Source organism: Topomyia yanbarensis, chromosome 2 (genome assembly GCF_030247195.1).
Source record: "Topomyia yanbarensis strain Yona2022 chromosome 2, ASM3024719v1, whole genome shotgun sequence".
Lineage (NCBI taxonomy): Eukaryota > Metazoa > Arthropoda > Insecta > Diptera > Culicidae > Topomyia > Topomyia yanbarensis.
In genome coordinates, this window is record NC_080671.1 from 138,532,225 (window position 1) to 138,559,461 (window position 27,237).

The window sequence follows — 27,237 nt, forward strand, 5'->3', positions numbered from 1 at the left end:
TACATGGCGGTACATTAGCTTGTTTGGGTGGGTTACTGTTGTTCCCTGGAAATGTTTAGTTTTTTGTTGTGATTCTTGTTCATGATTTGGGAATACACAGTCGGTAGTCAAACGTTGTTCTTGATTTCAAGAGCTTTTTCGCAATTCTTGTGAATTCTCATGACGTTAGCGTGATTAAACTTCATGAATTCACGATCTTAGTCGCGATGTTCGTAATTTCTATTCACGTTATCGTAATATTTTAGTCATAAGTAGAGTGATTCACGTTCATGATTTTAGGATCTTTGCCTCGATTTTAAATATTTTTGTCACGAGTTGTCTGATTTATGTTCATGATTTCAAGATCTTAGTCGCGATTTTTGTAACTCCTGTTCATGTTATCATTTTTTTTATTTTAGAGTTTACTTTCAAGGAGTTATGTAACTAATGTTCATGATATCAGCAGTTTTATCATGGTATTCGTAAATTCTCTTCGCCTTATCGTGATCTATTTTTTTGCTACTAACGGTTTTTTTACTCGGAATAACGTGGCAATATGAACTGGATCATTAAAATAAGATTCATTCGTGATATGTTGTTCTGTGAACTATATCACGCACGCTATTTGAGGTTCTCAGTACAGCTTTCGTTTTCTGTCCGGACATCACAATGAAACATATCAAATGAATAACGATGTTCGAGGTCCTAATAGTTTTTTATATCTACTGCTCGTACCTATTACTGGTCGCTAGCAGCTGGGTATTTCATGAAAAAGTGCATGGATCAAAAATCATTCCACGAATAATACTCCAAATTTTGTGAAAGAGTTCACGGACAAATTTCATTACCATGTTGCATGAAATTGTAAATGATTTGGGATGTCTTCTAAATATCACAACCATACTAATAGATACTAGATAGATCGTAAATCATGTACTAGGAATCATGAACCAATTCACGAATACATGAATAATATTTCATGATTTCATGAATTATTTCATGAGCACGGATATTGGATCGTAGCTGATATGTTAGGAATCGTGAACTAGTTCACGAATACATGAATAATATTTGATAATTTTGTGAACCATTTACCGAGCACGGACATTGGATCGTGACTAATACATTAGCGATCATGAATTAGTTCACGAGGATTGAATGGATTCATGAATAAAATTCTGAATTTCGTGAAATAGATCACGAAAAAATAGCCAAAATATTTTGATTTTGTGAACTAAAAATCCTATATCTATGAAAAAATCACGAGTCAACCTTTGCTTTTATGAATAATGTTCATAAAGTTGTGAACTAGTTCGCGTACTAAGAATCGAATTAGAAATAACTTGGCGGAAACCGTGACAGAAGTTAACAAAACAAACACAGATTTTTCCACTAATGAAAGCGTTATGCGGGCGTTGCTGAAGGGAAATTGAACATAATTATAAAAGCCATGATTTTTTTTCATGGTTCTGTTTTCGTAACGTAAAAACGTGATGGTTCCAGAGTTCATGGCACTTTACTCACGATTTTGGGAACATTTTTTTCCGTGTACATAAACACAAGTAGAATGTCGGATTGAAATAATTGAAATATTGCCTAGTTAGTTTGTCAAGGAGGGAGAAGGGGTGGGGATAAGGTATTTTTGATGAAAAAAATATTGCTAACGAAAAATTTTTTTTTTGACGATGCAGTGAGTGTTAGTATATTCACTCCATTTCCCTACAATGAAGCAACATTTGAACAACATTTCCTAAATTTTTATTGCGATATCTTGAAAATTGGGTGAGTGACGGTGCGGTGAATATTCAGGAGGCACCTCGAAAAGCTGCGCTATATACTATAATTCAAAATCTTGTGGACCAATGGTTCTAAGATTTTGCACGGTTCTTTTTTATATCATTGCCCAGGTAACTATGGGAGCCACACCACAATTTGCCTTTAAAGGATCGCAGTGGAAATCAAAGCTGTACAACCACAAAAATAAGGGAGCCTCTTGCAAAATTATTTTTATTTTTATTTTTACAATAACATGCCAACCAAGTTCTTAGAGAAAAAACGGGTTTTTGGAATCAAAGTACGAAAAATTCAAAAATCTAGGAAAAAAATTAACAAGCTCTCGTCGTTAAGGGGAGATTTTGATCCAAAATTTTAATTTTTTTCTTTTCATTTTTTTAAGGTAAAGGGCGAAGACGAAATTATTGCGACACCGAAAATGTCATGGCAATTTTCTTATAATGTTTAAAATCAAACCAAAATTTTAGGGTAGTTTTATAGATATATTTACTTCAAAAATCAAAAGAAAAGTTATTCGATGGAGCCTTGAGTGTAAAATTGAACGCATTTTCGCTTGATGCCCTCCATCAAAGTCTTTACAGTGTCATCCGGTACCAGTTTCTCAGTTTTTTTCCATTTTCTTAACATGTCCTTCTCGTCTTTGACTGTCTTCTTGCTCTTCCGAAGTTCCCGCTTCATCATTGCCCAGTACTGCTCCACCGGGCGCAGCTCCGGACAGTTTGGCGGATTCATGTCCTTTGGAACAAAATGGACAGAATTGGCCTCATACCACTCCACGACACTTTTAGAATAGTGGCATGATGCCAAATCTGGCCAAAATAGCGGAGCTTCGTCGTGCTGCTGCAAGAACGGCAAAAGGCGCTTCTCGAGGCACTCAGATTTGTAGATCTCGCCATTTACTGTGCCCTTTGTCACGAAAGGCTCACTCCTCAGTCCGCAAGAGCAGATGGCCTGCCAAATGAGATATTTGGAGGCGTACTTCGACATTTTCTTCTTCTTAAATTTGTCGTCCGCATAGAACTTGCTCTTGCCGGTGAAAAACTCCAACACCGGAATTTGCTTAAAATCGGATTTGATATTCGTTTCGTCGTCCATCACACAGCAGCCATATTTTGTCAGCATCTTCTCGTAGAGCTTCCGTGCTCGAGTTTTAGCCGTCGATTGTTGCCGCTCATCGCGGTTTGGGAAGTTCTGTACCTTGTATGTATGTAGTCCAGCTCTCTTCTTTGCATTCTGGACGTAGCTCTGCGACATGCCGATCTTTTTAGCCAAATCACGGCTTGAGACGTTGGGATTTGCTTTAATCATCCGCTTCATCTTTCCCTCCGTCTTTTTGTTCTCCGGTCCCGGTTTTCTTCCAGCTCCTTTGCCGTGGTCCAACGTCAACCGCTCCTGGAACCGCTTCAACACTCTGGAGACGGTTGAATGGTGAATGTTCAACATTTTTCTCAACTGTCGGTGCGACAGGTCAGGAAATTCCAGGTGTTTGGAAAGAATTTATTCTCTCGAATCGCGTTGGTTCACCTCCATTTTCGTTGAATCGAAAAACACGACTTCGAGTTTGACAGCATGTAAACAATACACATCAATGAGAAAGTGTGCAAAATTTGGTTGATTTTTACCCAATGGTAAAAAAAGTTTTGCCCTGTTGAATGTGTCGCAATACTTTCGTGTTCGCCCTTTATTTGTTTTTACTATATTGTGTTAAACGGATTTTTCGATCCGCACACCAAAAAAGGTTCTACAGTCTATTGTTCGAAGCAGCAACCCTGCCGCAATGGGACGATCTCGACTCGAAACGCGTGCTGCAGGTAGAAACCTTTTTATGACATAATGCACGTTCCCAGAATGGTTCGCGTTGCATTTGTACAGGTGTCGAGAACGTTTTTCACAGCTGTGGAGTCATCGCAGATTAATCGTGACCACAGAAAACGCGAAAAACGAATAAAAAAATGGTCAAAATTGTTAGTCACATTTTTGTCCACCATATTGGAATCGCCATTTTTATTTTGTTGATTTTGATACATATTAACTCAAATTTCACGCTCACAAATTTTAGATTTTGGCTGATATGCCACTTATTTTTAGTGGGGGTCCGCCATATTGGAGCGGCCATTGTGAATTTCGGATAACTAACTTCAGATTTGTAATCAGCGATGTCCAAATCCCGAAATTCTATGTAATTATTACAAAATATTGACATTCTAGCACGAATAATTCATCGAAAGTGTTCTCAAAATTTTAAACGCGTTTGTATCAAAATCTGATTTTTCAAAACTGCGTGCAATCTCATTTGAAAACGGTTCAATTTGAAGACTTCATTTTTTGATCTCTCGAAAGAAAACATTTTTTCGTTGGAGGATTAACCTATAAAATCTACAAATTCTTTGCATTCACGGATCCATATATTTATAATTTCGGCTGGGGGTCTAAAATTTCGATTTTGAAATGAACATTGTAAAATACAAAACATGTAATAATCTTATTTAATGAAATTAGTTAAACAAATTTAAAATTGAAATTAATTTCAAAAATTTCACCAGGTTAAAAATTTTCGGATGGTGTACGAACCCCCAGGACTCTCCCCCTGAATCCGCCTCTGTAAGCCCCCCCCCCCCCCCTGTATGGAATGAGAATCAATTTCAATTACTCCCCCTGTATGGAATGAATCTATTTCTTCGCCGTTTTGTCGAAAATATGTTTGGTAATGTTATATTAAATTTTGGAGTATATATGACATGCATTAATAACGAAAAAACAGTGTTTTGAACAATCTTTCGTGAACTACTCGAAAAAGGTGAACACCTCCAGCCATACTCGATCAGAGCCGTCAATATGGTGCATCAGTAGAACACTTAAGTGATTTTAAATTTAGATCCGCTACAGATTTGTTTCTGTTATCATTCGTACTGAGCTGTATAGAACGAACGGAGCATCTCCTCAAAGGGCTGTACAATACAAGAAGAAATTATTTTTGAGCTGTACGCAGTCGGTGGATGAATCTGTTTGTGTCGTTACGTGCTACTAACAGAGGCACTTATTTTCATTACTGATGGTTGGAAAGCAGCATACACAACAAAAAATTCGATTTTAAAATTCCCAACCGAACTCGTTCGTGATTTGGTCTCGCTAATTTCACGCACAAATCTTGAACAGAAAGAATTGTGAATTTAGCCTGTTTCTAGTCAGATGTGTCCAGAGACTACATATCAACATCGGGAGAAAAGGTGATTAGAAGGATTCAGCCGGTTCGGTGGACTGACAAACAGAAGAAAAATCTATTCGGTGTCTGTTGATACGTTACCGTTGGATACTGTTAGTACATTATTCCGTATAGGTAGGAACTGGATTGTAGAAACATTCTTTTCGTCAATATACATTTTATCCTTCTAGAAGAAGTCTATTTCACGAATATGGGATCTAATTTTGATACCTCTGAGGTTCGCATCGGCCGTACAAAGACGCTACAGAGAAAAACTCATCACAATCACTGAAGCTCATCTCGATCTCCACCAGAGTTTTGATGTCGTTCAATAAATTGGCCCAGGCAAAACGATTCATTCTACATAACAACCTAAAATACATGATAGAGTATGTCAACGTGTATGTGGATGATGCTAGGATTGAGATATGATTACGCGATCTTGCAACGCGTACTTGCAACATAGTTGCAATTAGAAGAAGTCGAATCAGTTATGGATAATACATAGAGAAATTATTTTCCAGACTTTCCTAATGGTGATTTCGTGGTGAGAATGTAGTTCTCATATTCCGTCCTACCTGACTCTACAATACAAAGCACAAGCAGCTATAATGGCATACAATACGCTTGCAACATATTAAGGGAAAACTAATACGTGGCAGTTCTGTGATCAAACTACACATTACGGAAAACCATGCACAGGAATCATAAAATTTATCTTTGACAATCCAATACGACACAAATGATTACCGGCTTTGTGACGGCGATTCGGGCAATAATGTCAAATGCAAAAAACGGTGACCTCCAAATATACAGCCACCACTGTCAACATGCTAGCTAAATTCATGAATGATTAAATTTAAATTTTTAAAATGAGGCACTCTACCGAAAATTTGAGTGTATTCTACGGTGAAAGTGGTAAGGTAGAAAATTTAATTATTGATAAATCCCGAGGATACTAAATCAATAGTTCAATGAATTCAAGAAAAATACGCATTAGGTTGCATATGTTCTGGAATTTATTTTTATATTTAAAAATTATAAGCTGCCCTTGTAAGTTGTATGAAACACTGAAAATCAGGATCCGGTATCAATACACTATTTTCTACACTATTATAAGCTTCCTGAAAGTGACAAAAACCACATTTTTAATCCAAACGATACGATGTATAGTTATTATATTCATAGTTAGGCGGAGACACTGTGCGGAGCCAATTGAACATGTCAACTGCCGGAGCTAATCGAGCATGACGTCACATAACAAGTTCTTTTCGGATGTTTATGGATAAGGTATTGTGATTATGGTTATCAATTATTTTACCTTTTTCTTGTGTTATCGAGCGTAAAGAAAAGAAAATGAACAAAAAAAATCTGTAGCACCAAGACATATTCGTACAAGTATGAAACCACATCATATCATCGGATTCGTGCATGTAAAGTTCTTGCTGACGACATGAACAATGAAATTATTAAGCTAGAGTTTGAACATTTGCATGGGATGCCAGTGTTTTCTTCCTGTAATAAGGACTGCCAGTTTTCCGGCTTTTGTGTCCGCCTAACTATGAATATAGTAACTATAATACGATGACGTTGATGATGGTTTTGAATAATCATTTCCAGCTTTTCCACAACAGATACCACAGTTCCACGATGGCGACATCTCGCGGAACTTACCGCGCTTAGTTACCAGAACTTAATTTGACGTATATTCATAACTAACCTTTTTCTCTTTCTCTTCTTACCATTCCAGTCGCATGTTCCCGACGGTGCGTGTATCCTTCTCCGGACCCCTCCGCCAGATGACCCCGGCCGATCGGTACGTGGTGCTACTGGATGTGGTACCGGTGGACAATCGGCGTTACCGCTACGCGTACCACCGATCCGCCTGGTTGGTCGCCGGGAAGGCCGATCCGCCACCACCACCGCGGCTGTATGCCCACCCGGACACGCCGATCGGTGCGGACGCCCTGCGCAAACAGGTTATCTCCTTCGAGAAAGTCAAGCTCACCAACAACGAAATGGACAAGAATGGTCAGGTACGTGTCAGGTGTAATTTGATCCAGGCAGGCCTTATGAATCTTGTTTCGTGTCGCGATCACGGTCGTCGTCGTCGTCGTCGTCGTCGACGTCTCCGTCGTCGTGATCATGATAAATTTTGGATCATTAGTCCCGGCGCACACGGGGCAGATCGCCGTGCTGTGGAACATAAACATTTTTGTTCGAAGTCACCTCCACCCCGAAGGGGGGAGTCCACCGGATGATTTACACGGGTTTTTGTTGTCTGTCAAATTAATTCAACCTGGTCTGATTCCAGCTCGTGCGATGATGTCCCCCTTGCCGAAAAACGGCTGCCGATCAGTATCTCTAAACTTGTCAAAGAAGTTTAAATCACCGGGCGAAACTCTAGACTCTACGCATGATTCGTTTTTTTTTTTCGGTTGTGATTCCCGGTTCCCGGAATCATAGATGGGCTGCGGGATCAGAAGTTTCTCTCATCGTGTATCACATTCTTCATCGTCAATTTGCCGACTAAATATGGGGCGCCACGGTTCGACCCGTTCGACGCCGCCAAGTTTCATCTGTCTTTTGTTTTGACAGATGACAAGTGCATCGTGACGCGTTTCATTAATCTTCACTCTTTCGCGTACTTTTTTTTTCTGTATTATTCCTCCTTCTGGGACTGATTCTCAAGCAGCCACAGCGCACAGGAATGGAAGTTATGAAGTGCGATGATCGTTTCTTGTTATGAAGGTCATAAAAACAAACAATATTTTAATGTTGGTTCCTCCGGACGATTGCTGGGCTCGAAAGTAAAGTAAATTTGCATAATTTCCCAATAGTCGTATATTTTCGGCTTGGAAAAGAACCGAAAACGGTGGGCGGATAGCCCTTGTAGATCTAAACCTGACTGCCGGTGGAAGCCACGTGCGGTCCTCGGAAAAATCGATAGCAAAGCCATCCGAGCACAACACTCGACTAGAGTGTAATTAGGATTCATAAAGACAATAATTTATACTTCATTTATAGAACCCCTGTATTTCGACCAAATTCGTAAAAGAACGAGCGCCATTTTTGTTCGCACCTACCGATGAGGTGACCATAATTTGTCGGCTTTATCGAGCTTTTCACCCATTTTCGACAGCTCTCGGCATGTTTTGCCGAGGGGATCGATTTGCATAAGGAAATAATCCTTCTTTTATTTTACTTTCGGCGCCTTCCTTTCGAGTTGGATTCCGGCGTAACCGCTAGAAGCAGGGCTAGTTAGTTATCTTAATGCTATTCAATTCATATTAATGAATGGTCTAGTTTCGGCCACTTGGTTCCTTCCGGCGAGGCTACTATTTTCACGAGTTAACACATTCGTTTATTTGGTCATAGTAGGTAATAAACAACCGTTCGATCGTAGGTGGCTGCTCCGCAACTGTCAACATGGCGGCTAATTATTCCAACGACTTGACGTATCGATCCAGGCGACCTCTACGCAGTTGAAGAGAAAAAAATCAAACCGGTCCAGCAGCCTCACAGATTGCGTCGCTTGCTATCAATCTTAATACGTGAAGGCCGTCTCACGTCAACACATCACTTCACTGCGCACCTTCTGATCTACATGCGTCCGAAGAGCGTCTGTCATTATAGGGACAGAACTGTCACACACCGCTGCCGATCGGTTGTCATGGTTGCATGCGTCGCGTTGCAATACAGCGAAGAAAAAAAACTTGAACCTAATTTTTTCGAGGTCACCGCTGAACCGGACGAACGGATGCGACGGTGCGGCGTAATCCTGCCGCGCGGTGCATGTTGCTTAGTTGGAAAAGGGAATGTAGCAGCTGGTTCACGGTAATTTGTAGTTGAGAATTGCGCAAGTTTTTGCGTATTTTGCTACGCATACTTGTGTTTTGTTTCAGTATGCCTTGCATTTTTTCTTGCGCGTTTATGGAAGGGGAATTATGATAATTAAATTACGGAATGCACTCGATTGTGTGAGAACAAGCAGTTCTGTTACCTGTAGTAAGCGGATTATGGGCCTAAAGGTATGCGGCGAATGCGATGCGTGTAAAATTATTTTGAAGGTATCGAGTATGTACTTGAGATGATAGCAAACGATGGATAGTTGCATCATCGCGTACGATCCGGAATGGTCGCATTTCTCCTAATGAAAGGATGTTACAAAATCGTCCATCAATAGGGTTTTTTATAGGTGCAACGTTGGACGACGCCCATGCAGGGTCTTGAATGGTCTCCGCTTTGGTCGATTTTGAGACATTTCTAATCTGTTCAGAAAACCGAAGACTACATACTAAGAAGACTGATATCTCTTTCCTTCACCCATACAAACCAGAAGCGACAACGGTTACATCGCCTCTATTGGAGAAAGGTAGGAAGCTTAATGTAAAAGTATATATGTGTGTGTATCACTATCGGAAGTTTTACTTTTTCCCACAAGTGGCGTTGCTGTTACTGTCTCCAGATTCTGGACAGAGTTGCCAGTCTTCTTGATATTCGATAAAACTCTAAATAGCTGTACTTGGTAGAGAACGATATCAAAGAAAAATAGCACTCAGGAGAGTCCATGGTCGATTTACCCATACAAATCTGCAAAGGTTTGAAACTTTTGTTGAAGAAATCTGCCATCTTCAATTGGACGAACCTGATGAATTATGTTGAGATATTCCACAAACGACAATCAAGAAGCCTTCGGAACCAGTTGAATATCGTTGAGGTACAACAAAACCATCATGGATCCCAAGTGGCTTCCTAGCGGGAATACCTGATGTAGAAGTAAATGTGGGTGCCTAAAAATATTTATAGACAGCAACAATCTTTTGTCCTGTGAGATATGATCAGAATAATTGCAAAACAATATCGTTTTGGAATAATTCATTTTTGCGATTATGATCTTATTGAAAGCGGTAGGTATGTCGGGGTGAATAACCGGTTTGCGCATGGTGCACTCTTTGCTATTAAGGCTCTTGGACAGAGCAGGTTACACGCTGTCGAACATCCCGATGTGAAGTCATGTTGACCGTCACTTTACTAGTGCTTGCTGTGAGCCTGAAGATAATCACTTGCGCTAACATCGTCAATATAGCACTCAATGAAGTAGATAAAAGCAGACACTTTGATGGAATAAATATATTCGAATACTCAATGCTAATGTGTATGTTTAGTATGTTTCTTTAGTATGTTATATACTCGCATTTCGATTTTCTCTTACCAGTATCTGGTATCTCACAAATCAACAACTAATAGCGGATGCGGTTGAAATCATGGTGAAGTCGAATTATAGTCCGGGTAGAAAGCTAATGATTTGCGCTTCGTTACACATGTTAGAAGATCACAATAAAGGGCGAACACGAAATTATTGCGACACCGAAAATGTCATGCCAATTTTCTTATAATGTTTAAAATCAAACCAAATTTTAGGGTAGTTTTATAAATATATTTACTTCAAAAATCAAAAGGAAAGTTAATCGATGGAGCCTTGAGTGTAAAATTGAACGCATTTTCGCTTGATGCCCTCCATCAAAGTCTTTACAGTGTCATCCGGTACCAGTTTCTCAGTTTTTTTTCATTTTCTTAACATGTCCTTCTCGTCTTTGACTGTCTTCTCTCTCTTCCGAAGTTCCCGCTTCATCATTGCCCAGTACCGCTCCACCGGGCGCAGCTCCGGACAGTTTGGCGGATTCATGTCCTTTGGAACAAAATGGACAGAATTGGCCTCATACCACTCCAGGACACTTTTAGAATAGTGGCATGATGCCAAATATGGCCGAAATAGCAGAGCTTCGTCGTGCTGCTGCAAGACCGGCAAAAGGCGCTTCTCGAAGCACTCAGATTTGTAGATCTCGCCATTTACTGTGCCCTTTGTCGCGAAAGGCTCACTCCTCAGTCCGCAAGAGCAGATGGCCTGTCAAATGAGATATTTGAAGGCGAACTTCGACATTTTCTTCTTCTTAAATTTGTCGTCCACATAGAACTTGCTCTTGTCAATGAAAAACTCCAACCCCGGAATTTGCTTAAAATCGGCTTTTATATACGTTTCGTCGTCCATCACACAGCAGCCATATTTTGTCAGCATCTTGTCGTAGAGCTTCCGTGCCCGAGTTTTAACCGTCGATTGTTGCCGCTCATCGCGGTTTGGGAAGTTCTGTACCTTGTATGTATGTAGTCCAGCTCTCTTCTTTGCATTCTGGACGTAGCTCTGCGACATGCCGATCTTTTTAGCCAAATCACGGCTTGAGACGTTGGGATTTGCTTTAATCATCCGCTTCACCTTTCCCTCCGTCTTTTTGTTCTCCGGTCCCGGTTTTCTTCCAGCTCCTTTGCCGTGGTCCAACGTCAACCGCTCCTAGAACCACTTCAACACTCTGGAGACGGTTGAATGGTGAATGTTCAACTGCCGGTGCGACAGGTCAGGAAATTCCAGGTGTTTGGAAAGAATTTGTTCTCTCGACTCGCGTTGGTTCCCCTCCATTTTCGTTGAATCGAAAAACACGACTTAGAGTTTGACAGCATGTAAGCAATACACGTCAATGAGAAAGTGTGCAAAATTTGGTTGATTTTTACCCAATAGTAAAAAAGTTATTCCCTGTTGAATGTGTCGCAATAATTTTGTGTTCGCCCTTTAATGGGAGGAAACCGAAATGAAAGTCCATACATTTAGCAAGTCATTGATTTGCATTTCGACTTCATCTCATCAGTATCATGTAGATTGACTACGTCTCCAGATTATGTTTCTTGATTTACACTTTCTGTGCTCAAGATGTAGATAGGATCCCCTAGCTAGGTAGTAATAATTTGAATGTGATATTCCGAGTCTTTCAGAAGTTAAAAATAGTAATATACATTTTGTAATTTGTAATTTATTTATAAGCAGAACGAAAACTTGTCAGTTACAGAAACTGTGTATCGAGTCAAGGAGAATATTTTGTATACTTCTAAATGCCTCAAAATATAGAAGGAGATTTACCATTGCATTTACATGAACTATATGTCAACTTTACATATGTTTTAATTCAGTGTAATATGCTGATTGGAGCCATTGTTGTTTCGCAATATATTTGTTTTGTTGCATTTTTTAACCCTTAAAGGCGCAAACCAATTTTTTTTTCAAAGTTTCTGAAAATTGTCTCACAGCTTTAATACGCCACTATGATAATTTTGAGATGATTTTCGCAATGTTGTTTTAAAACAACATTGCGCATTTAAGGGTTAAAGTAATCTTTCATGTATCATTTTTCAATTTGCACATTCTCACATCTGAATTTTTCCATCGCATACATCTAGCTTTGGAACTTCCTCCGTGTATATTTAACTACTCCTAACTTACTTCTCACTTCTATAATATCTCACCTCTCAATACTCATCTTTAAACAGTAATCTCATGTGTTATTTCTCCACGCTTTTTTCAAAAGTTGCTACTCAACACTTTCATTTCAACCCTTCCCTTCCCCTTCTCAGATCACTGTGTGATTACCATGCATTGGTTCATATCTAGTCTATTAGTGCAAACCTTAATTCGTATATCTCTTTTCCTATTTTCGCATCTTGCTATTTTAATTAATCAGCTCTTATCTCATTCCTATCACCTCTAATATCAAATGCCTCATATCTCCCTTCTCGCCTTACATATTACAACTCTTGCATCGTATTTCTCGTTACTCATAATTTCATAGTTCTCACAGGTCAGTGCATGGCGAGAGCCTAGAGATGAGTAGTGAGTGATGAGAACCTCGCTATTCATCATTCATCTCTAACATTTGCCTTACATCTTTTATGGCGCTTCTGGCCCCCAAACTTGATCAAGATAAGTGCGTTTCTTGCAGTGCTAGTAGCTGTTAGATTTTTACCTTCAGATGCTCCATACAATTTTCCTAGAATTTTCACAATGGTTCAATTGCTCGGCAACGGTAGTCGAAAACAGTTCAAATTTATAAGTTTTACTATTTTTAAATAACATTTCAATACAACTTAGATATATCAACATTTCACTCACAGTTATTAGTCTTATTTGTTTTGGTGAGAAAGTCTTGTTGTTTATAAATAACATGAGCATGAAGGGGTTAACAACTCATCTATCAACATTCGCCATTAATCTCACCTCGTTTATTATACATTTTGCATTTTTGTGCCTTTAGCAAATCACTTCTTAGCACTCATTATTAATTTCTCACTGTTAAATGATACTACTCTACTCTTATTTCTAATTTTCCATTGCACACCACGTATCGCTAACTTCTCACCTCTCGTCTCTATCGACTTTCACTCATTGATAACCACTCACCCCTCAAGGGTCACCTTTCACCTTACTTCTCATATATGACTCATCTCTCGCTTCGTACATTTCACCTGTCGTATCCCATATTACTCTTTCCAAGTGTTTTCCCTCCCGTTCAAAAGTATGCTCAAATAGAATCGATTCTTCGTCTTGAAATTATATCTATGGTCCTCGTTCGGGTCCTTTGTGATATTCTTCCACGTCAATGAAAAAAACCGTTTTCGACGGTATAGCGCGTGTAAGCACCTACAAAAGAAGTTGAGATCGACGGCGTGGCCACCGAGACGAGTTTGGCTTGTGCGAATCTGCTGAAGCACGGAGTTGGCTGTTTTAACGACCCAATACATCGGCCAGTGAAGACAATAAACGATCGTATTCAAATTGAACATCAGTCACAGCTAACGGAATAAAGACCTATACCAGCTCAAATTCACATCGGGTGACGCTTCCTGGGACTAGTTTTCCTAACTATCTCCACGTTGACATGGTTCATCTACCTGTTCACCGTTGTGTACCACGGGTCCTAACCGGATTAATGTCAAATAAGTGGGCCACACAGCCATAGACAATTAGCGTTGGTGCCCTGTATACGGTGAAATTTGTAGTGAGAATCTTAGAAAATCAAGTAAAAATTTATTTATGAAATTAAACTTTTGAACGTCCTGAATCGATTATATATCACAAGAATCGTTCTCTATTTTTAGTACAACTGAACATACCACAGTGTTTTGCTGAACATGAACGTGACCAGTACAATGTTTCTGGTGTGAAGAAGCTGGAAAAATTGACTTCTAATCACGTTTTGTTTCTCATTAAACATTTTACTTCGCTAATATAAGACCGAAACTGCAAAGTAAACCATTTTAGATGTTTTTTGTCTATCCTGAGCGTGGGGCCAGCTACGTTCTGCGGCCTCTAGCCTTTGCCCAATGTGTTCATTTGTAAAGATGGCACTTTCTTGGATGGAGGCATCCTAGCCACAAAGCAAGCAGCAGTGGACGATACAGTGCGCTCAAAGTTCGATATTGAACTAATTTTACCCAAATTTTCACAGAAAATACAGTTATAACAATTTGAAAGTGATGCAATTTGCTTCCGCACACCCTTTATGTGCGTGAGATACATGCGTGACAGTTTTTAAATTATGGGTTTGTTCAAAATTTCGAGTGGGTCAGTCGAATTATTTCAAGTGGGTAGTATTACCTATACTACCCACGTCATCCACCGATCCTGCTGACACTCATTTTCAGGAAAGAAATTTCTCCAAGTAGACCTACTGTATGGTGTTCAACAGGTACTTCTATTGCACTATCTTCAGTATCGCATATTTAACGTTTTTATGTTCGCTGTTGTGTCCACGATTCTTTGTAACAACGAGCTATGGTGTCTTTCCCCATTAGACAACGTTTTGAGCACACCAATGGTCACACTGTACCAATCAGCATCGGCAGATGCTCAACCTCGCTAAAGGTTGAAACCCAAAAACCGGAGTTTTCGAGTCAAATATGGAAAGTCGCCAACTCTAATTTGAAAATTATCAGTGAAAATATCAGAGTAGGTGAGCAATTGAATCGTGTCTCTTTGTCCCTTAAAGGCGTAAATATTTTTATTCGAATTGTCTCAGCTTCAATACGTTACTGCGATAATTTTGAGATAGTTTTCGCAGTGTGCTTTTGAACATTTAAGGTTTATATTCGTGTTGCGAACGACCAGCTAATTTGACTCCCAATTAGCTACTATCTTCTTTGAACTGATATTTTACATCTTTTAAGGTTGTTGATATTTATGTGCTTCGACATTTCACACACAATTGTTCCGTAACATTATTTCATTTCCTTCGAAACAACAGATGTGATTCGTGTTAAACATTTCTTCCATTTCAACGCCCAAAATTTGGAAACCATTCTTCCCCTTGAAGGGCCCACTTCGAAAGTTTCTTATCGCTGAGTGTTTGATTTTTGTTTACAATCCTTTCGAAGTTGCGTCAGGACGGCGCCGGTGGTTGAGTGGGAAGCGTGACCGCCACTCATTCCAGTACTAACAAAAATATCCTCCTCCTGTGATACTTGTGGAGTGCGCAGTAGTATATACGGCCTCTAGCAAAAGCAAGTATCGGACTAACCATTCCTTCCCTTACCTTTCGCGATCTACTTTCGGGCCTGTCCAGCGCTGGTATTGATCAATACTTTAGGATTACCAGGAGTTGCACATTGAATGTTTCGCTACTCCCAAGCATAATTATCTACTTATTCTCTGTGCACCTTCAGCTAGTCCAGATCGATAACGGAGTAGCAGCCAGGGGTTGTCGCACAAGCTCAAGCTCAAGCTCAATCCTTTCGCGGTTGCGTCAGTTATGTTGAATATTGTGATTTTTTTTTTCTAAAATCCACTTCTTGACCATGCGATGAATGACCGATTAGGTTAAAGTTCAAATAAATAAACATAAACCTTTTCTACCATGCACCGAGGTATGTGCACTCGAAGTGCATCAAAGTAAATGAAAAGAGCTTTTGACGTTTATTTTTGTTTCGCTCGAATTTGAGAGTTTTCCCTAGAGCAACCAGAGTTAAAAATATTCAAATTCATTGAATGAAAATTGATCATATTCAGCCACATTCATTTTCAATATTCAGTGACGCAGCTGAAAACGTCAAACGAACAAACCGCCCATTCATTCATGCAGATTTTCATTCGTCTCCGATTACTACACGAAGCGACCGTGCAGCAACGAATCAAACGCATCAAAGTTGGCCCTGGCACAATGTAAGCGATGATGATTTGAAAACATTTTCTTAGATAATTAGTGAAATGAATTTATTGTTCGACATTGAATACTTTACGCTGATGTCACAAATGAACTGAGTGTTCATTTTTGACAGTTCACTTGTACTGTTTACATGGAAAAATTCTTTACGATTTTCGTCGAGCGAATCTAGTCGTCCACAAATTTTTCTAAGTCCATGTAAACAATACAAGCGAACTGTCAAGAAAAGTGAGGTTAACTGTGCCAGTAAAGAACCTAATGTCGTTTTCGATAGAGAACCTAGAAACTAACCCAGGTTAGTTGCTTCAAACGAACGTTTTTATTGGAACTGAGTTGGGTTCTCGCCAAACAGCAGTGGTGTGAGCGAACCCGAAATATATTTCAGGTTAGAACCCAACTCGGTTTTCAGTTCAGTGGCGCATAACCTAGGTTCGAAACTGGCTTCAAACAAACGGTTTGACAGCAGTTAGGTCCGAAACTGAGTTAGTTTCCGCCTCAAGCGAAAACGACATAATTCAACTGAATGAATAAGGATTATAGTTACTATATTCATAGTTAGGCGGAGACACTGAGCGGAGCCAATTGAACATGTCAAATGCCGTCAATCGAGCATGACGTCACATAACATGTTCTCTTTGAATGTATATGGAAAAGGTATTGTGATTATGGTCATAATTATTTTAGTCTTATCTTGTGTTATCGAGTGTAGTAAAACGAAAAGAACCATTTTTTTTCTGTAACAAGAAAAGATATGCGCACAAGTATGAAATCATATGATCAGATCTTCGAATTGGTTTTTCTATTCGTGCATGTAAAGTTCTTACTCACGGTGACAATGATATTATTAAGCTAGAGCTTCAACATTTACATGGGATGCCAGTGTTTTCTTCTTGAAATAAGTGCTGCCAGTTTTCCGGCTTTCGTGTCCGCCTAACTCTTAATATAGTAACTCTAATAAGGATGGATATTTGAATGAATATTTTTTCTATTCACCGCGAGTCGCGTCAGGTTCATTTTCAGCCGTCAAAAAAGAGCTTCGATTATTTTTAACTCTGAGAGCAACAAATCGCAAAATTTGCACGGATTTTACCTAGTTTGACAAAAAAGCTCGCTCGATGTTGTATGACAAACTAACGGACATAACACTCAAAAACAATATGTCGCCTACTCTAAGGGTCATTTTAAATATATTTCCGTCGGCTTTCGATATGTACTGGAAAGTTAGTGCAAAGTGTTACAGTGACATCGTAATAATCGAAAGAGAAAGTAAACAAAGAGAGGCTCTGAATGTTACTTACGTCGTAATCTTAATTTTTCCCATATTTCTAGAACTTTTATTCAAAACGACATATCTACAATGAGCGACTTTCTTGGTTTACTTTCTCTTACGATTATTACGGCATCACTATAGTACATTTCACTTATTTTACAGTACAGATCAAGAGACGGTGACTAGTAGGCTAACCCACCTAATTTGGACCCCTACATATTTTGGACCCTGTTAATGTATTTGCCTCCTACACTGCCAAGTTTCTCTGCATTTGTTTGGTTTGATGCAGCAATTACATTCCTTGGGTTGTCTATTAAGTTTCAATATCATTAGTTCATCTCTAATTGTTTAAAATTAAACAGAATCCACAGTTTTCAAAAATATCACCGAAAACGTTTCATGTTTCAACGATAGCCATGAGGAACCGGTGGAAATAATACATTTTCAAATTGGATTTAAATGCACAGTTATAATATTTTTTATCGATTTAATTAGTTTGTCTGATTTGGTATTATGTAATATTTTATCTAAAAAAAATCTTAAATAAATGGTGTCCACAATATGTCTTAAAAAATTGATATCAACTTATTTTGGACACCCCTCGATTTTCTTTCTTGACAGCTATTTGTTTATCGAGTTAGAATAATCAAAAAGTGAAAAATTTCGTAACGGTAGGTCGCCTGCTCTTTTTGGTCAAATTATTTAAAAATGTTCAAACCAATGGATGTCGAAAATCAAGCGATTGAGGAACATTTCATTGAAGACCATAATATGACCAAAGAGGAGACTTCTGAAATCCGTGTTGAAGAACATTTGCAGTTCGAATTTGTTGAATTCGACGAGCTATATGTTGACAAATCTAAGAGACATATCTCAGCTAAATAATGATAATATGAGTGTGCTTGCTGAATTCCTAGAATCGCCTGAAACACTCACACGAACAGGAACATCACGATTCAAGTGACGTAGTCGTGCTGTTTTAACATTGCGCCGAACAGTTGAATATCACAAGACGAAAACTGAAGAAAAAGGAAAGTAAAGGAAGAGAAACAAAGAAAAACTGAGCTTAGAAAGAATAACAAGAAACCACCTCGTAAACAAAAGAATTAAAAATTAATATTTAGTACAAGAAGATTCCTGACGAACTTTGAACCTTAATTTATCATCCACTTGAGGATGTTACTCCATAATACTGCTACAGATGAATTGTTGCACGAAATATATTATTGTTAACTCTATTGCATAACATTTAATGCTGCTTTGTTAAGTCTGTAGTAACCTAATTGTACCGAAAGTTTTTCTATTTCTCAAAATGATAGAACTAAAAAAATACTTCATGCAGGCAGTCTTCCATATAAAGATTAATGTTCCATTTTTGATTGACAGTCACTGATTTTCTTATGTTCTTCTTTCATGCATTAAAAATACTGCAAAGAGAACGAGTCAGTAGGTCAGTTTAGTAGAACAAACTTCCCTGTTTCCAAAATATATTCAGTCACATTCAGTGTGTCCAAAATATACTTGGAACACTGTCCAAATTAGTGTGGAAGGGTCCGAAATGTGAAAAATTCATGCGGTGAAGAAATCGACACAGATCTTTCATTAGGGCCTAAGTCGCAATGTACTCAAATGGAGAAAAATTAGTTTTAATATTCGACGATGCTTATCTAAATGTAGCTTTTATTATAGGTATAAATTACTTTATGACCAAGTTTTTTTCTAAAGCAGCTTTGGTTAAACCTTATAACAATATAACAAAGAATTTGATTCCTATGTGTTTTTAGTGGATAGAAACTAAAAGAATGTTAACGCCCAATTTACATTCCAGTCGTGAATTGGCCCTTCAGCAATCGCCATTTGCGAGAGGGTTAAACCGTGAACATGATTTTCAGAAGGGCGCGGTAAATGGGCTAAACTGACTCTGTCTTGCTAGGTAGGGCTGGGTAAATAGGCGAGCTTGACAGGATATTTTTTAATAGGGCTCAGCAAATGGGCGCATAGAAACCCAATGCAAATGAAAGGGCGCGTGCATCTTTTCTTCAAATTTCATGAAAATATCGAAATATTCGAATGTTTATGTGCAACAATCACCGAGTAGACATGATCATAGTAGATATTATTTATCATTTATATAATAGAACCTCAGTTTACAGAATAATTTTGTGAATAATAACCATTCGCCCCGTTTCTTTTAAAAAAAAATGTAAGTTTAGCCTTTATATTCCATATGAGAAGAAGCGCCTAAGTCTAAATCTCGATAAAAATGCATATTTCGTCGTTTTGTTTTCTGTAATTATAAATCAAACTAAAAACCATTTGAACTAATGTTCACCTCAATCTTGTAGTATTTTAGTTGCATAATGGCATAAAAGCAAAAACGCGGCTTGTTTACATTTGCGACTTAAGCCCTAATGAAAGATCTATCTCGAAATGTCATTTTCGAGTTTATGTCAATGTATAAAACATCCATTGACAGTTTTCTTTCAAGAACAGTAATTTTGGAGTAGACTCGTGCATTAAAAAACATAGGCAAGCAAATATTTTTTGACGTTCACGTAATTTCACTTCTTCTAGGGGTCCAAAATTGGTTGGTTACCCTATTTTATGCATAAAGTTGAGGGATAAATGTTAAAGCGACCGAATTAATAACAGAAGAGAGAGTAAACAATGAGAGTTACTCATTGTAGATATGTCTTCTTGAAAAAACGCTCAAGATTTGTAGTTGGGACTACGCAGGGGGGTGTTACTCTTGTCATCCGCCATGGAGATATACAGACTTTGACAGTAAAGACGCTGAATCCCTCTGGATAAAGACTCGACACTGTCAGTGTCATTCCAATCGAGCACGAGACCTGTCAATGGCCCTCGTTCCAGAAGGATTCGAAGCGATTTTCTTCGGAATGAGGGCTTTTGACAGGTCTCGTGCTCGATTGGAATGACACTTGCTGATAAATAATAAGAATAAGATAGAGATGGCGAGTCTTTATCCAGAGGGATTCAGCGTCTTTATTTGACAGTAGTCAACATATTAGGATTTCTGACAGCTAATTTACAACCACAGATGCAAAGTCAAACCAAAGGAGTTTGGTTTGTTTGCCTCACGAAATACCCAACCTCAACCGGTTTTTGCAGTGCAATTTTTTAGTTTTCCTCACGAAATAATTCGGCACCGTTTCTTTTTTAACGGGAGTAGAAATGTCAATGGTGGGCCTAGCCGCTTCTAGGCCCATGTCGCCCGTGCCTGTAGCATTGGGTTGTTTTGATTTTAACAAAGGCAGTTGTTGGCTAGGACAAAATGGCTGCCTAGCTGGAGGCTGGGACTACGCTACATTGATAAAATCAAGTACCCATTAATGCGTGGAAAACTACCCATTTTCAATAAAAGTGGAAAAACCCATAAATGAGTACAGACCTTGTACGTCAACCAGGATATGTTGCAGCCATTATTTTTCGCAGAACTGTTACAACAAAATGCGTAAAAAATACCCGTTCATGAAATTCGCGCCAGAATGAAAAATATTGTCAATAGAATTTTTTCTGAATTAAAAAAAAACATAAAATAACATTCATTTCACATTATTGTTTCCTTATAAAAGTATAGGAATCTAGATAGAAATCCTATTCTAATAATACTTAACAAAATAAAACCGCAACTGGTTATATTTTTGATGGCTGGATCTTTTGGCTGCTCTAAAAATGCCGACCTGGCGCATATTTTCAACATCCTCAGTAGTCTAAACAGACGTTGTTTTCGGAGCATTGCCAAAATGTTCCGTTTCCGTCGCGGACTCCGATGCAGGGCGATAATTTGCAGGTTCCACTATGATCCTTAGTTTGCAGGTTAACTCGCTTGAAATAATGCTTAAGGATTTTTCACCCATTATTAAGATCAATATACCCATTGACATTACCTCATCGAGTAGTTGTGAAATGGATAAAAAGTACTCTTTGTTAGAAACAAAAAATTACCCATTTTTGACAGCTCGAATAACTTCCGAAAATGGGCAATTTGAATACATAAAATGGGTAAAGTTTTTTTACCGTGTACTGAGATCAGGGTTGCCACTATTTTCCATAGAAAATCTGGCCGTTCAAATAAAAATGTCTGGCAAAATCTGTCACTTGACAGCTACCTCAAAGTCATCGAAATTTGGCATACGTTTTGGTTTTCATTCAACATTAATCGATTTTTGTTTGGGAAAATATGACCCAGATTTCATAAATTTGTGTGTAACAACCTCTACAATTTAAAAATCTGGTAAAATGAGAGGTTTGTCTTTTTGCTAGAAGCTTAACAAACTCTATCAGTGGCAAAATGTCTGGCTTGAACGAATGTCTGTTCAGTTGAGAAAAATCTGGAAGATTCCAGATAAATCTAAAACATTGGCAACGCTGACTGAGATTTGAATAAGCATGCGAGGGATATAGTACCGTAAACCGGGGTGACATTGATCACTTTTTGAAGTAATCATTACATATTTTTAGACTCAACGCATTTTTTTCGAGTTTAATATTTTTAAACCATGTACTGATGTATGGAGAACAAGATTGGATGGTTTTTGCCTAAAATTGTCCGTTTACAGTTATTTATTCAAAAATGATTTCAAGTTGAAATCCGTTTTCGTGTTCCGGGGTGACTTTGATAACCTGCATGTTCACCCACATTAAGTTATTGATGTCAATGCTTTTCATTCAAATGTTTGTTTAAACTAATTCTGGAAAGATACTCATTGTTAAATAGATGTTAATTAGTATTATACAAAGCATTTCAATGTACTGTAAAATTCGAGTAACCAAAATTCGTACAATTTGTGTCCAACTAGAATAAAAGATTCTGAAAACTTTTAAAACTGCTAAAATTGTTTTGTTTCAGTGTTTTATCAATGTACAAAAAGTTTCATCCATTTTAACACGTAGGAATATTGAACAATAAAAAAAATGTTGCGAATTTTAGCTTAAAATAATTTGAAATTATTGCCAACTAGTTTCAAAATAGACACTTTACTAAGCTTCGTAAAAATGAGGTCAAGTCAAATTTCGGTTTTTTTTGTAGTTTTTGTACCCAAAAACCGAACAATATACTCAAAAAGTATAACAAATCAGTATTTTATAAGTTTAGAGTAAAAATCAATTCAAATTAAAATGATTCGGTAGACTATTCTGGTTTATTAAGCGATCTAGGAAAAAAGTTTCGAGTGATCAAAGTCACCCCGGTTTACGGTATTAGTGAAAAATTGTTCCCAAGCATGAGGGCTAACCCACTAGCAAATGAGTGTTTAGTACCCTGCAGCTAGTTGCGCTAGTGGAGCTGGTGTTTTGTGAAAATTGGCGTATTTTTTTTTGATGAATTTCCTCACAGTGTTGTGTTTGTTAGTCTATGGTTGTATCTTTGGTTAATGCCTCTCAACATTCACTGTCAATCACACAATTTGGTACATTTCAACTTTTAATCGATTATGTCTTTTTCTAGCAAAATACGCCTAAGGGAAAATACACCATACCTTTCCGATTCCTATACTGGTTCTAGACACACATACGACATTGGAACCGCGGGTGCGATGATGATTTATTAATGACCACTACCAAAGCGGATAGAATTTCCTGCGCGTCTTTATTTATGTTCACTGACATTCCATATATATTTTTTTCTCTCGGTATCCCTAACAAGCGCCTTGCCAATGCCGAGAGGGGTGTGAAGCCGACCGGCGGAAGAGTCATCCGAACAAATAACGATTTGATGAAACTGATATCGATTCATAAGTGGCTAGGAGAAACAAATATCAATAATAGAGATATGAACAGCGCAGGGGTGGCCGCCACCAGCAAGCTCTGACAGACAGCCGGACAAACATGCACGATGGTCAGATTAAAAACGAATCATAACCTCAAACGCTAACAAATGGGAGGATTTAGCTCGCTAATCTAAAACAATCTTTCTCCCTCGGGGAGATGTCATTCGTTTGTTTGTGTAAATTTATTTCCACCTCCTTGTGCAACTTCGGTTTTCTGTGTGTTTTCCGTGTCCCTTCTCCCTGGGACGCAGATATTATTAGCATTGTTTGTACTTTTTGCTTGTCGAGCAACAGAAACACCGATCTACACCCTCACTTTGGAGGGTGCTACAACATACACAAAACTTTGTACATAACCTCAATTGGTCCACGACCCTTGAAAGCAAACAATGGATACAACAGTAGGAAAAAAACAAGCGTCATGTTGTTGGTTGGTTGGATGTACATATTTATATCGCCCGGAGGAATCCTCATCCCCTGCACCAAATACGCAAAGCGCAGGGAAAAAAACCTGGGAAGTGAAGAGGGTTCTCGAAAACCGTCGGGATGATCTCTTGTCGTAACCGCTCCCGTCGCTATAATTTATGGACGGCGTTTTTATTGAGACATTCTGGATAATTAGTATGAGGGCGGTACCCTCTTCTGTGTTAAAGTGTCACCCTCGCCCTTGTCAAGCAAAGCGATTCCACGGCACTGGAGGTGTGGGACAGGAGGAACATATAAATTAATGTAATTTATACCGGTACTACGCTTTCGGTTCGCTCCCCCCCGGTGCCAGCTTTCCGAGTTGCCTAATGGAACGCAGGTTCTAATTGAAACGGTTGGTTGAATTTGGGACAGCCTCGATTCGGGCCCTGGTGACCAGAAAATCAATCAAACCAATACAAACCAGTCTGGCGCTGGTGTCCGGAGCGACACTCTCGATAACAGATAGTTTTCAGTCACATTTTAACACGTCTGCAGCATCATCCTGGAGCAGTGTGCGAGTGCTAGTGGTGTTCCGTTGGTTTACCGGTCACGGTTCAGCAAGCTTCAGCATCCTTTCGGTTGTAAACCGCAAAGATCCGCGCCGCTCTAGGCCACCACTCGTATGACCCCCCTTTAGGATGCTGGAAAAATTACACCGGAAAAAGATCAATTTATCAAGCCCTTACTCTTCGCCGATGCCCCCGCCGGCTGTAAAATTCCACCACTTTCCAACGCTCGGCACGGTAGTTAAGTTTTGCGAGAAAATTTTCACAGTGTGACCATCTCCGCCATCAACAGCGTATTTTATGCTTCGTACCTAATTTATCAAACTAACACCTCGCGCTGTTTCGCCAACACATCCTCACCGGGAGCAGAAGCAAAAGCCATTTTTATGCTAAACACGCTATGTCTACGCTACACAAACACCCCCGCAATTTACCCCAACCGAGTGGGTGCAAGCGGCACCATTTACTTCTGTGTTGGTGGTGAACGAGAAAATGTTTGAAGACATGCGCTCCAACGATGTTCTAATCTTTCACACCAACACCATCTCGCTAGTGCTCCTATGGGGTTCCTATGGTAACGAGCCCGACACCAACACTGACGCACCAGCAGATCCCCACCGAAGGACGACGCTAACGAAAGGCTTATCTCTTCTTCCCTGGTTCCGCTTTGCTGACGACAAATCGATTCTCCGTCGCCTTTCGTTGAAGCTTTTCACAGCTCATCTCCACCGGCAACCAGCCACGAACGAGTGGGCGCTCGTTTTACCCCCAACCAACTTTCCATCCTAACACTCCACCAGCACCTAATCCGGTGGAAGACATTGTCAGCATATAGAACGGTTCATTTTCAACATCTTTAATTACCACAGCTTTTGTCGTCGGCGTCGTTGTCGTTTCGTGTCTTGGGCGTCGAATCAACTATTTGCCAAGAGCTAATTTGTGACTATTTACGATCCAGATAGATGACTGGGGCGCCCGGTGATATAATCAAATCTGCTCGGAAAACGGGGGAACATATTATTTCCGAATCAAATTATCCGCAAACTCGCCGGCTCGAATGCCGGTTTGAATTTTAATTGCCGTATTATCGTTTCGATTTGCATAAATTAGCGACACATATGTGTCGAAATTAGCGATTACCCGGCAGCCAGCTGCCGCTAATGGTTTTCCGTTCTGATGATTGTTTTCTCCTCTTTTTCAGATTGTCCTCAACTCGATGCACCGCTATCAGCCTCGAATACACCTGGTACGATTGGGCCCGGGTCAAAATATCCCCACGACACCAAAGGAGCTGCAGGAAGTGGACCACAAGACGTACGTCTTTCCGGAAACCATCTTCACCGCCGTCACGGCTTACCAGAATCAGCTCATCACCAAGCTCAAAATCGATTCGAACCCATTTGCCAAGGGCTTCCGAGATTCATCCCGGCTGACGGATTTCGATAGGTGAGTTAGAAATCGGTCCCGCTCCTGTTCCAAGTAGATCCCGAAAAGAAATCCATAACTCCCACCGGCTAAGCGAATACCGCCGCAAACAAATTTCTTTCAAACAATTGTTCAACTGACGGCCCCTTTTCTGTATGTTTCAGTTTCCCTGGCATGTAAGTATCCGGACACTACCGGAGGACACTGATCCGTAAATATGAACCGATATCATACTAATTTTACATAAGAAAAAAAACTCACACGCTCGCGAATCCGACCGCTTGCGCTAACACTGACTTTCGCTTTGCTTTGTTTGCTCATTTTTTTTCTCCAACCTATGGCACACCGGTAATGTGATTGTGATTTGACAGTTGCGCTTGATTGGGTGCCGCCCGAGGGGCGAGCCAATCGCGCACACAACGCAACAATGTGGCCAACTGTATTGTTTAATTCGCCGATTGCAATCAATAACGCTAATTTCGCTCGTAAATTCCGTTTCTTGACGGCACTGGGTCGGCCGAGCTCGGTTCGGCCGGTGCGAAATTGTAGCGAGGAATGGTTTATAGCGAAATAATTGTTTTCGGCGTTAGTTTTTCGCCATTAATCAAAATGCATGCTTCTCTCTCTCTCTCTGCATCTCCGGATCAGTGTGATCGGAAAGACGATGAAGATGACGTCTGTTAATATCGCGTTATATTTATGATTATTACTGCTGGGGAATTGCTGGGACTGGTTTGGGTCGGTGGCGGTGCCAGCAGCCGCGGTATTCCGACCATAATTACAGGGGAACTCGCAGGTTCTACTCTTCGTTCTCGGCCATTGGTGTTGGGAATATTGATGTGTGCCCCCGAGGGAAATCCGGACAGCGATATGAAAGCTGAACGGCGAGCTGGCGAGATGAACAAAGAACCGCCGAGATGCTGAGGGCTGTCAGCGCCTGACTCGGGCGGTATGGGGCGTTGCTGCAGGGAAAACGGATCGATCGCTACGCGACGCTTTTTACGACATCCTTTTTTATCGCATCATCATCATCATCATCATCATCGGAAGACATGAATCGGGTCGAGTATTTGCCAGGATTCTGAGTGGTGCTTCGCTACTAAAATCTCTTTTTACGGCCGACCGTGCTAATTCCTATGAAAATTCGACAAGGGCGTGACAGTTCAAGCTTTGACAGCTTCTCTCTCTCTATCTCTCTTGAAAGAGCCGAGAAATTGACAATACGGCTACTACACTTTTTAACAGCTTTCTCAGCCCTTGCCCGCCGGTCCTCGCAAAGCGACGCAAGGTCTAGTAGGGGGAAAAGAGTGAGAGAGACAGAGATGGCGCGTATCAGCCAGGGATAATTTACACGTGTTTTTAGTACTCACGTAAAGTGGCACTTTTATCACCGCACCGCCGTTGCAAACCGTAACGAATGATCGGAGATAGAAGAGATGCAGTAATTACGACGAGGAAGGCAGTTTCTCCTCATATCTTCATTGTTTTTTGCTGCCTTTGTTTTGCCCGGTTTTTGGCTCGATTCGAAGGAATGCCGCCGCAGAAGGTTTGCTGCGTGGTTTATCGTGGTGGACCTGGCTTCTTTATTGATTGTGTTGAAATGATCGCCCGTTGAGTTGTTTTCATTTCAAGTTTGAAGAAACGATTTTTTTATGTGCGCGCAACAGCCGTCGGTGCCGCGCGCTACCACACTCCCCTTCTTTTCGTGGGTTGCGTTGCGCGTTGTATCTCGGCTAAAAAGTAGGCGGTGCAGAAATCA

General features: G+C 39.8%; 1 protein-coding gene across 2 annotated transcripts in view; it reads left to right on the forward strand.

Annotated features, from left to right (window-relative positions):
• LOC131681523 (T-box protein H15) overlaps positions 1-27,237 on the forward strand; it is a 173,074-nt gene that overhangs the window by 103,482 nt on the left and 42,355 nt on the right. Inside the window, exons 4-6 of one of the 2 annotated variants that reach the window (XM_058962339.1) lie at positions 6,726-7,011; positions 25,255-25,499; positions 25,643-25,654. In XM_058962339.1, the coding sequence (XP_058818322.1) occupies positions 6,726-7,011; positions 25,255-25,499; positions 25,643-25,654 (543 nt within the window). The remainder of the gene's footprint in view (positions 1-6,725; positions 7,012-25,254; positions 25,500-25,642; positions 25,655-27,237) is intronic. The other variant, XM_058962340.1, reaches the window with a different exon arrangement.